The sequence below is a fragment of the Carassius gibelio genome, chromosome B3, assembly GCF_023724105.1.
Source record: "Carassius gibelio isolate Cgi1373 ecotype wild population from Czech Republic chromosome B3, carGib1.2-hapl.c, whole genome shotgun sequence".
In the NCBI taxonomy this organism is placed as follows: Eukaryota; Metazoa; Chordata; class Actinopteri; order Cypriniformes; family Cyprinidae; genus Carassius; species Carassius gibelio.
In genome coordinates, this window is record NC_068398.1 from 19,536,871 (window position 1) to 19,550,071 (window position 13,201).

Sequence of the window (13,201 nt, forward strand, 5' to 3'; positions counted from 1 at the left end):
AATTACAAATCTGAATTTACATGTTCAAGTCTCTATCACTATATATTTTAAAATGTATAAACTAAGTTAAAAAAGTTCCACTTGTGACTACACTGATGGAGCAAGATCATTTAGTCGTCCTTCATTTTTCATATGACATTTAAATTTGTCATATTCTTCAATCTCTTAACCTTTAGCAAAACCTTTAACCTTTAGTTTTGAATCTCACTGGGTCTCTCACGAGAAGTAAATCAAACTTGCTTTTTGTTGCAAGGCTCGTGATTGGCTGTTCGCCAGTCATGTCACACATTCATGTGCACGCGCTCCACAAACTCAGGATCAAAGCCTGAATTGACAAAGAAAGTTGATGAACAGCATCATGGTACCAACAAAACCGGATTGGAGAGGTTTGGTTTTGTCAACTCAAAACTAATCCTGTTACTCTGAATTTGTTCAGCTACCATCATGGTACAGGCCCCTGGTTGTGCTGCAATAGAGAAGGAAACAAGTGTTATCACTATGTGGAAGACGCGCAAGCTTTTCCAAGGCAGGCAGTCATTACAATAATCCCGGTTTAAAACGTGCTCAAATTGATTTGAATTTGATGTCATTTTTACACTGAAGCTTGCAGGCAGCTATGGTAAGGGAATTAAATTTCCCAACCAGGTGCCAAGTGCTGCCAATCACAACACACTGTAAGGATCCACCCGCCAGCCCAAATAACAGAATCCAGCGGCCTGGTCGAAGGTTTAATGCGTATTCTGTGTTTTACTTGCGCTTCTGAATATATCAGGATTTAGTTTAAATCCTAGTCTAGCTTCATGCTCAATCTGACTCCAATTTCATGTGATCATTTAATTTAGACAATGTTTCTATTTAAACACTGATCACAAAGGTTGATTATGTATCAATTTTGATATTTGATTATTCTGGACTCACTATACTTTCAATTATCCGTTCACTGGGGACCTAATGTCTCTTTTAAGTCTCACGCAAGCTTCATGTGGATCTTACGATCACAAACTCTCCAGTCTGATGTTAGTCAGAGGGTGTAGGTAGACTAATACATGTTTTGCCTGCCGCCTACTGCTTGCTTATAAGAAAAGTGTAGTTTATTTAGTTTTTTCCCATACAACTTGCTAACGGCAGAGATAGACAGAAATCAGGTCTCCGATGATGTGCCTACTGCTCCTATCATTCTCGAGCCTTCAGTTTGACCTACCCTGGCCGTAACTTTGCAGTAACAAAAGCCTCCTCACAGTTTACTAGTCATAATGATTTCAGACAAGTTTAGGATAAATCAGATATAACAATTTATTATTAGTCAGGTATAATTGTATCATGTCGATTACATAATGAAAACAATTAGAAGCCAATTTAGAAAAGATATTGCAATTGCATTGTAACCTTGTGGCAACTTTGCTCCTGCACAGACACTGTAGCCATATGGGCAACAACCACTTGATCCACGCAGGAGACAAACAAATTTAACATAGTCACAAATGTAACAGTTATTCTAATTTAAGACACATGTTCTAAAATGTATAGCAAAGCACTCAGGTGTTTTAGAGAATAAACTTAACTAGACAATGTGCACAGGTAGTAACACAAACAACTATGCAATGTGCTCTATGGGCACAATGTGTTCAACACAATTACAGTTTTGAGTAAATAATAATATACCTGACTTCAGAAAGAGACATAGTATGGAGCATATGAGATATACTCCACACTATGGGCTTATCTGACTACAGAATCGCCCTGTACTGTTTTGTCACTCCCCTTAAATACTCAGACCAGACAACAAAGAAATCTTCAAATCAGTTGTAAAAACATAACGGTCATTTTGGTTCAGTAGGTTCCCGCGGTCACATAAGGGTCAAACCTGGTTGGAGTAAAACATTCTCAAAGACCCCTAAAGGTGAACACACCTCCTTCTCAGCAGAACACAATTCTACAAAAAAGTTATTGATCTTTCTCATAATATAAATGACTATTGTGAAATAGAGACCATTTTACCAATCGCACAGAGACCTTTAAAATGATACTAAACATGAAGTGGAAAAAACAACATTTTCACAAGATATAACATGGCATATGGATATTCTTGATCTTGGAGGAGAAGAGTGAGAGTCAGAGGCAAGGAGGGGAAAGGAAAGGGAGGAAGGAGGTCGTAAATAGGTGTTGTTTGCACTCCTTGAAGATCTCTTTTTCAGATCAGTTTTATTGTTTTATTGCATGGCATAATGGTATCTGTTTTCTGTGAGCTCCTGAGTTTTGGCTAGGGGAGTTAATTTCGTAAGGAAATAATTTAATTCCTTTCAGCACTCTGGCCCAGTCAACCAATCACTGCACATTTCATATTTCAGAAGGTGGGCCTTCATTTGACACAAGCCATGCAATACACTTTACATGGGGAGAGAGGTGTTGTAATAATGTGACATAATAATATATGTGGAAAAATTTGGTGTTTTTCGAATTACCTATTATGAAAGCCTGTTCCAGTACACCCCCAAAACAAAATCAAGACTTTGTAAAAGAGCATAAGTTACCTTTAATGATGTACATCTTAATTAAAATGCTTTTGTCATTTAAAATAAAATAAAATATTTTTTGTGAGAGATTAATATTTTATTTTAACATAACTTCTTGTAATTAAAATGTCTCAGTGTAGTTTTTGGTGAGCTTAAAAGGGACGTTTACATCCAGTACAAATACAAATACAGCATGTATGCAGAAAAGGGGCTATGGATTAAATCTTGATCTTGAAAAAGTGCAGTTCTTGAAGTTATTTTTATTTGTTTACAACTGTTTGAATTTATTGTTTCAATTCAATGAGTCTCTGTAACCATATAAATGTATTCTTCTTGTTTTCTAGTGATCTTGCAGCAGCCCAGTATTTCCCACAGTGATCCTGATGGATGGTTTCATGTGGGGCCTCAGGGGCCAGTGATCACCAGGGGTCACAGTTTCACTATCATCTGTTACACTGACTCTCAGTTTCCTGGAGGATCTTTTCACCTGTTCAGAGGATCAAACATCACCAGGACTGAGTCAGCTGTCAGTCTCTCTGCCTCCTTCTTCTTTCCTGAAGCAGATTATTCACACGAGGGAAACTACAGTTGTGTTTATGAAGTCAATATCTCCTCACGCTCCTTCTGTTCATCTGCCTCTGAACTGCTGCTCATCACTATCACAGGTAATGATGTATAAGAGTCTAAAAACAATCTGAACTGCTGGTAATGAAAGTTTAACTCAAACACGTGTCTCTTTCAGCCTCTCTGCTTCCTGTCATTGGTGCTGCAGTGTCAGCTGTGCTGCTCTTATTGTCTGTCCTTATAATCATCCTCCTGCTGAAGAGAAGACAAAATAAAAGGAACAAGGAAACGCATTCAAAGTGCTCTTTTAAGAAAGGTAATGGTTTTCATTTTATAAAAGAATTCAGGGGAATTCAGGAATTCAGTCTTACAAAACTGTTTCATCCAAAGGCACACAGGTCTTATATATATATTTATATACACACACACACACACACACAAACACATCCATATATATTTGGACATTGTCACAATTTTCATAGTTTTAGTTCTGTATGCTATAAAATGATACAATCAAGATGAAATTGAAGTGCAGACTTTAAGCTTTAATTCAAGGGGTTGAACAAAAATATAACATTAAAAGCCATTTTTGCAACAGTTTACTTACAACCATCAATAACCAATTACAACCATTTTTATACACAGTCCCCCCATTTTCAGGGGCTCAATTGTAATTGGACAAGTAAATTCATATAAGGTTCCATTTGTGCCAAAATTATGTCGACATGTTGTCTGTCTATGCTATGTGTCGTCTCAACTTACTCACCTTTCCTTATCGTTTGACTGTGTCGTCTTGCGTGTCAATGCTGCATGTGTCATGACTATGCGTCGTTTCCCTCTGTCGTTACTTTGTGTCGTCTTCCATGTCTATGCTATGCATCGTTACTATGCGTCGTGTCCCTTTGTCGTTACTATGTGTACGGTGTACATTTTAGGACATCCTCAGACCTCAGTCTAAATGCAAAGGCGTCATGCCTCAGACTAAAAGGCTTCAGTAATCGAACAAAACGGCATTGCACCTCGGACTGAAAAGCTTCAGGTCTTAGGAAAAACTACGTCAGGTGTCAGGTCTCATACAATTAGGCATCAGACGAAACAAACTCAGGTGGAGTATCGCGTTGCCCCACCCCATGTGACGTCACACGCACATCCAGGCCTGGTCCTCTCTCATCCGTCACTGTAGTCGCTCTGGTTTTATATCCCTCCATCTCCTCCGTGGGACTCGAGACCGGTGAGTCGAGCAGGTGTCGCTCATTCCCCAATCACTCCACCGGCCTCGCTCCTGTTCCCCCCTCTCTCGGCCCCGCCCCACTCGTCACAATTATCTAACATCACAATGAGGCATCAAAATTTTTATGTGTTGGATGGTTCAAATTGAGATGCCTGACGCAGAATTTAACTGATAATTTTCACCAACACTAGGGGATATCTTTCACCAAGTGTTTTTGAGTTAACTCCTTAAGAGTAAAGATAGAATAACACTGCTTGATTAACACTGCTGATTTTACTGTGTACGCGTGGTTTATAATGTCTGTAGGTGCATACATATTTACCCCATATCTTATTTTATTTTGTATAAATCCCTATATGTGCGTAAAAAAATGCATATGCAATTTCTATACCTATTTTGTGCGTACGCAACATTTATAAATGAGACCTCTGGAGATGTTGATTTATGATTTTGTGTTCTCAAGACTCGACTATAGTAATTCTATATTGGCGACTCCCAAACATCTTTGAGTCGGCTGCAAATAGTACAAAATGCTGCAGCCAGACTTTTGTATGGGACCCGCAAACATTATCACATCTCCCCAATTTTGGCCTCTTTGGGTTGGTTACCCATTCAAGCCAGAGTTGATTTTAAACTTTAAATTTTTGCTTAAGTTTTTGAAGCCTAACAATTCTCTGTTTCACTTGCATGAAGAGATCCTTTGACTGCATGATATGAGTTCACAGCAACAGCTTCCAAACGCAAATTTTACCTGCTTAAATGATGTAGAAATATTGAAGGAAAAGCCATCATCTGGCCTTGAAATTGCTTTTGAGTCAAATGTACAGTCACTTATGTTGCCTTGAAAAAAAGTGGGTGTTGAGATGGGAATGCTCTCAAATTAAAGCTGAGTGTGCACTTTAAGACCATATTCATTATAGAACTGTAACTTGAACATGTTTTGGTCAAAAGCTAAAATAAAAAGTGTGTGTCCAGATATATATGGACCTAACTGTATATATATTTTTCCCTTTAATTGTCCTTCATCTCTTTGCAATATCACTAGGTCAAGCTACATCACATAGAAGCAAAAATGAAGAGGATGATGAGGCTGTTTATGAAAATGTTGAACTTGATGAAAGCATGGATCATGATGAATTTGAACAGGACTATATTAATGTGGACTCTGATTGTTCTGAACAGGACTATATTAATGTGGACTCTGATCGTTCTGAACAGGATTATGTCAATGTGCACTCAGATGATTCTTAAGAGGACTGTGTCAATGTAAATCAGTGGTCTTCAAAAATATTTTAATGGGAGCTGCACTGATATGGCAAAGTCATTTGCAGAGCTACTGTTACAACAAAGTATAAAACGTTACATCCAGCCATAAATAACATGTCCTTTTATCAATCTGTCATATGTGTATGCAGGTACGTGCACACATAGACATCAAAGGGGGCTTGAGGACCTGCCCTTTTTATTTCTCGAGAGAAAGTGCACTTTTTTCTTGGGAATATATATGTGTGTGTGCCTGTCTGCACACAGCTTTCCCTGTCAAACAAATAAAAAATAAAAATATCAGGTCGGGTTAGGAAATTATGAGGCTTTCTCCCCTTCTCCTCTCAGCAGCACAGCAGTGTATAACGCACATTAATTGGCACATGCACATCACTGAAAGACAGAAAGCCACAGATGTGAAGCCCTCCCTCCCTTTCCACTGTGTTTGTCTTGGTGTGGAGGTGAGTGGTGATGAACAACAGACTAAGCTGTGCCTCGAATTTACAGCTAATTATCCAAAAGACAAAAGGCAAATATAATTTATCTTGCTTATATATATATATATATATATATATATATATATATACATATAGATTTATAGATACAGACAGTGAGCTGATCATATATGTTTGATCAATTTAACCTTCTCAAATCATCATGACTTGCCTAAAATAAAATCTATAGCCTACATATACTAAAACATAGGGCTTTGCAAAAGATCCAATGCGATTTTCATGTGCATCTTGTCAGTAAAGGCGCTCCTGTAATTATTTCCAGCACGTGCATTCAGATCAGGGTTGCAAGGGTTTCACAACAATGCCTGCTTAGTTGCTTCTCAAAACTAGTCCAAAACTAGCCCAATCACATTTCCAGGGGGATTCCTGGGGATAAAATACATGTTTTTTGGCAGGGTTGCCTTTGTAAAATTAGCATTTTAGGGGCTAAATATCATACTATTGGGATTGGGGGGGGGTCAACCCACGGACATGAAAAACAATCACACACTTGGAAACACTGGTTCAGGTGGAGCGGCATTTACAGAAAGCTGTAGTTCAAGAGCTGTTAGCTCTTAAAATGCTAATTTAACCACGGGAACCCCACCAAAAAAACCTTTTATTTTATCGCCCGGAACGAAACGCGATTGGGCTAGTTTTGAGAAGCAATTGGGCAGGTTTTGTTTTGAAAACCTGGCAACCCTGATCTGAACACATGTGCTGGATATTTCTTATCACAGGAGAGCATTTACTGACGAGATGTGCATGTAAATTGCGTTCGATTTTTTGCACAGCCCTACTAAAACAATTCAAGCATGTAACAATGTTTAAACATAAAACCCAGAAAAATGTGTGCTATATCCAATAGTTTCTGTGGAGAGGATGCTAAAGCACTTTTTGACATGGAGGCACCAGCACAATCACTTACATGTTTTCAGTGGATACGCCATCATTTTTGCCCAAAAGGTAAGAGTAATTCATCATTTGTAACTGGAAAGGGTCTACTTTTTTTCAAACATGATGTGCTTTCTGCCGTCTGGTCTATATATATATATATATATATATATATATATATATATATATATATATATATATATATATATATATTAGGGGTGTAAGGATACGCGTATTCGTATTGAACCGTTCGGTACGACGCTTTCGGTTCGGTACGCGGTACGCATTACGTATACCGAACGGTTCGTTGGAGTAATTAATTATATTTGAAAAAAAAAAAAAAGAGAGAGAGAGAGAGAGAGAAATATAATGATATGCGTTCAACAAGGTAGCCCAATAACCCAAACAACGTAACAGGCAAAGCCCCTGACACTCCCGAAGAAGAAAAAAACACCATCTTATATGTTTATGTTAGGCTACTCATCAGGCGCTCGCTCACTCAGTACGCGCTGCAGGCTCGTTGCAAAATAGCCAATGCGTTGAACAGACTAGAAATGAGAAGATCCTCCAATAACCAACAGGTCTGGTTCACATATCGTGCCTAAAAACGCATGGAAAACGCTAAGCACGTCTTTCTCCTTCTTTCCAAAGCGCTCGGGCAGAAGCGCTCATGAGGCGTCTGTCTTTGCTAAGCAACAATGACGTGCTCTCTCCATGAGACACGGAAATTTCAGCGAAGGATAAATGGATTTGCAGCTCTAAAAATCGCTTGCAGTAGCTCTGCTACTAAATTTATTTCAAAATTGCAATCCATATACAACTATGATCAGCTGTTCCTTCATCTTGGCTGAGCTCTCACGAACGTTGTTACGGGAAAGGATGAAGCTGATTGGTTGGTTCTTGTCACATGACCCGCGGTGCGCTTGCGGCATTCTGAAAAGTTGAGATGTTTTTGCATTTTGCTGTATCTAAAACGTATCGAACCGAACCGAACCGAACCGTGACATCAGTGTATCGTATCGAACCGAACCGTGAAATTTGTGAACCGTTACACCCCTAATATATATATATATATATATATATATATATATATATATATATATATATATATATATATATATATATATATATATATATATATAATATCACAAAATTAACTCAAAACCATAAAGAATAATAAAAAAATATATATTACATTGATTACAATGAACAGTGCTTATTTGAAGCAAAAATGTTTACTTTCACTTCTCATCAATTTAATGCATCCTAGTTGAATAAAAACAATCTCGCTGCAAACTTTTGAACAATATTGTACATTACCATTTAAAGGCCTGGATTCTATTTAACAATGAATTATGGGGGGGGGGGGGGGATCAGTTTACAAATGTATCATCACATCTGTTTCTTATTTTGATATTGATATCAGAAATTTTCTTAAGCAGCAAATCAGCATACTATAATGATTTCTGAAGGATCATATGACACTGAAGACTGGATTAATGAGGCTGAATATTTATAATGGAGATGATGATTTTGCAATTGTGCTGTCTTGATTAATGCTTGATTTGCTCTAAACTGATGTACTGTAACCTATGTATTAATAATGCTTTTGCTTAAGTACAAATACGTAACCCTGTGATTAATGCTGTATGGGAAAATATTGTGTGACTTCACTAACATTCACTAACATTAAGAAAACTGATTGCTTGCATGAAATGTATGTATTGACTGATTTAGAGTAGAAACTCTTATGTATTAGAAATAGTTTTAATGATAAATGGAAAATGTAGTAGTAAGGTGTGTGTTACGGATAGTTAAGAGAAGCAGAAAAGGAAAAAAGTCTGGAAGATACTTGAAAAGGGAAGTTCAGTACACAACTGAAAGCCTCGGCGGAGGATTTGGCAGCACTCCAGGTGATGACGTCAGAAGAGAGCTTGGAACCAGCATTCAACGTCTACATATAAAAGACTTGACGGAGATTTGACGGACGGATACTGAATTGTGCAGTATCCCTCAACTCCTGATACCAGCTGATTGTACCTTGATTTTGTAACTTTAGTATCGTACTTTGATATAACTTTTGTTCACTTTAATAAAACTTATATTATATTATTGACAAGTTATTGTCTACCAGAGTAGTAATTTAAGATCCATAAGCAAGAACTGACCACAGGGAAGTCTGCTGAGCAAATTGTAAGTACTTTCAGAATGCTTATATTTTAGTTCAGATTCGACTTTCCTTACTTTTAGTGATTTTACTTCATGATAATTGCATAGATAAATATTTTTCTGCTTTAATATTTGTATTGTGTGGAAACGAGAGGCTGTGCTGTATCAGGAATAAGTCATGGCTGAAGGGGTTGCAGGCACTTAACAACGCCCTATTCACGATACAGCACATCCTCTCGTACCTTATTACTTGCATATCACACTCGCAATTCTAGACTTGTTTGATCGGAGCTATGAGTCTTTCTCATAAGTCTTTCTATATATACAGACTCATACATTATAATTGTTCTTTAAACAAAAAGGAATTCATTTAAATTAATCAAATAAATTTTATAATTTGTTTTGTTGTTTTGAATGCCCTGTTTTTAAATTTGAAGCATTTTAATGTTTTATTTGTGTATTTATTATTGTTTTGCCAGAGCTCTTGCTGTACATATTACTACAAATCTCTTTGTCATAGGTTATTTCTTTTTGGTGTTTAGGTTGACTCCCATTACATTTTATCCCACCTGGCCCCAGAGATGAGCCCAATTGGTTCGATTAAACAAGTGAAAGAGTCAAAAATCATGGAATTCTTTCAAGATTTCCTACTTGAACTTGAAGGTATGGACTTAAAATGTTTTTATAATGTGCTATGTTATTTGATAACCAGGTGTAAATCTGCTACTGTTGTTCCCAATGTAAAAGAGTATAAATAAACTAAAACATTAATTCTCATTACATCTCTTTAAACCAGAAGATGCATCAGCAGGAGAAAACTTAAAGATAATGCAGTGGATGACTGGGCAAGCTCACAGGCATCTGCTTGTTTCAGAAAGGGAGAAGTTTAATATAGTGTTTAAATTTGACCATTGTCTGTCATTGATTACTCAACTTCATGTTTTTTCAAACCTGCAAGACTTCGTTCATCTTCGGAACACAAATGAATATGTTTTTATTGAAATCTGAGAGATTTCTTTCCCTCCATTGACCGCTACACAACTACCACTTTGAACGCTTCAAAAAGTTAATAAAGAGATAAAAACTAATCCATGTGAATTTGGAGTAAACTATTCAATTTGAGATATGAAATTTTGGATATTTATTTTGAATATGGATATTTTGCAGTCTTTCTGAAACGTCAAAGTGGTAGCTATGTTGCTGTCAATGGAGGGACAGAAATATCTCAGACTTCAATAAAAACCTATTCATTTGTGTTCTGAAGTGGAAAAAAAAAATTTCAAGTTTGGAAAAACAAGAGTGAGTAATCAACAACAGAATTTACATTTTTGGGTGAACTATCCCTTTAAGTGCATGTAAGGGGAAATAATATAAGTTTGTATTTGGTGTACATTTAAAAAAGTCATATCAGCCAATTTCTTGTGGGAGCCACAAACAAGTTCTATATTGTTCTATATTCTATATATATATTCTATAAGTTCCTTATTGCATAACTTATTTTTGTTGGGTTTTTTTTCTCTTTAAGGCAAAATACTTAAATTAAAATCAACTTAATATATTACATTTAAGACAAACCATACAACAGGAGCCCTTTTTTCATATACTGTTACGAACTTTAAAAGTAAGGAATGTAACGTAACATTTTTATATTACTATGCTGCTGGATGTGAAGTGAGGTGGAAGAACATGACAAACAATATTTGAAAACAAAATTACTAATAATGTGAGCTATGTACAATGTGATAAATGTAAACAAACAATAAATCATAAATTAGTTATCTTACCCAGTAAACGACCTGTTGCTCGCCATTCTCGCTTTGCTTCTTCTCTTATCTTCTCGGTGGCAGCAGCAGCGGTGGGAAACTGTAGTGGGCGTGGCCAACTTGTCACTTCAATCGAGGGTGACCAATAGAAAAATCCCTTTCATTCTGGTTGGTAGAGACCGCTTACTGAGCTACAGCTTCACATGCAAACTAAACTTTTCAATTTGCAAAACTTTTCAACTTGAAAAACTTTTCAGCTTGCAAACCTATTCACCTCGCAAGCAAAATATTTTGACCCGCAAAAAAGACTCTCTCAGAAAAGAGAGCAAAATGTGTGGTTTTGGGATGAAAAGTTCTCGAAGTGCACAAGGAAAAATAAAGGTTTTCAAAGATTTACACGCACTGAAAATAATTCTGTTATCAACTTCTTTATTATTATTTATTTTAATTTTTTTAATCAAACCACAAATGCAAAGTACCACAAAAAGTTCCTCACTGAACATATATATGGTATTGTGATCTTGTGATCTTCATGCATCACACATCTGGCACTGCAAATATTTTCTCTACCAGTACCATTACCATTCTGCATTCAAAGTTTCACCGCTTTTGAGCCACATTGCATTACAAACCTCAACAGGTCTTTTCTCCCACCTGAAAGATGTACAGCACAAATCTGCTTTAACAGTTGTTATACAATCAAATGCACAAAAAGGTTTCTGATGTGTCAGGTATTTGGATGATAAGAGTAATGTTTCATAAAGATTTCTGTTTTGTGTTTTCTGACCAAAACTTACATGCAGGTGAGTTCCTCTTTGTTATCACTTTTAGAAGACCAAGAGCAAATCATTACCAACATAAATACATTACACAATACACAATACATGGATTGTAATGCAACGGTTAATGCGACAAACTTTGGGGGCTGTGGTATCCACTCCCCAGAGAGCCGGTGAGAGCAAAGGGTCAGTGGCTCTAGCTACCGGGCCACCCCCACTGTGCACAGCCCTGGTTATGAGTAATATTATAGGATAGACCTTTTTTGCAATAAATTCCTAAACCTAGATTAAATAAATGCATAAAATTAATAATAATGAACAGCTCCACAACTGATTAATAATTTAAAACGCTAATTTGTGTGGTAGTAGTCTGGTACAGACCAATTTGTGGCTTGATTGTTAATTTGATACATGAACATAAGGTGGAAAATTTCCAATGGCTTTGTGGGCAGATAGAAAATGAGGGAAACGTTACTAAATTGCTGCCATGAATGAAAAAGTGGCCATATAATATGTCTTGGTTCACTAAAACATGCATGACATCTTCCTGTATGCTGCCTTCCTTTCTGACACCCAAGTGTAAGATCACCCGCACTCTTGTGTTGATCAGCACTGAAGTGTAACTATTTTGGGAAGTAAAGTGCAGACCAATGCTTCATTGGTAAATGTGACTATAGTGCATCTTTCACTTCTCTAATGTGCTCACCATAATACTGGCAACTGTTGCTTTGTATCCTTGTCATTGCCTGGACAGGTCAGTGGATGACTGCTGTCTCCATTTGTCTCTTGATACTGAAAGCATTTTTCCATTCCCACGTAAATTTAAGAAAAGGAAACATTGCAAATTGCAACCAGATAAGCAAAAATGTACAGCAACTAATTTTGAGCACAAGACCTTGAGGACATTTCAAGCAGTCTTATTTGAAGGAACAACTTGTATAAAGATGGCCAAAGTCAGCTGACAGACAGTGCTTTTTTTCTTTTTTCTTTTTTTGCACAAATAAAAGTTTAGTGTTAACTGACTTGCATGTTAAAGTTTATTTAAGTGTGCAGAATGCTGAAAGGTTAAACTAAAGAAGGGCTGTGTGATTGGTACATGAGGTATTTTTAGAGCTTTTAGTAATCTCACACCTAGCATCATTAAAAAAAAAAAAAAAAAAAAAAGTCATACAGCTCCCTGCATGTAATTTCAGTACAGAAGCACAACTGAAACCCTATGAATATAAAATAATACTGAGCCATACTCACTGAAAAACAATAGTGAAATACATACATTATTTATATCATTTTCTAACTGAGGAGGAGAAAAAAATGAAATATGCTCCTTATTAATACTGTGAGAATAATTTACTTAATGTGCATTACTTATGTTTGGTGTGCCTGCAAATATTTATGCTTAAAAATATTACCACAATAAACAAAATGTTTTTTTTTTAATGTGCTGTAAAATAATTCATTTTAAGTTTAAACAAACAGCTTCACATCTGCATGAGACATCTTTGCTTCTACAAAATAACACTTCCTCAAATTC

General features: G+C 36.5%; 1 protein-coding gene across 1 annotated transcript in view; it reads left to right on the forward strand.

Annotated features, from left to right (window-relative positions):
* LOC127951868 (uncharacterized) overlaps positions 1-13,201 on the forward strand; it is a 175,084-nt gene that overhangs the window by 81,649 nt on the left and 80,234 nt on the right. The window contains exon 9 of the mRNA XM_052549953.1: positions 2,858-3,178. Within this exon, the coding sequence (XP_052405913.1) occupies positions 2,858-3,178 (321 nt within the window). The remainder of the gene's footprint in view (positions 1-2,857; positions 3,179-13,201) is intronic.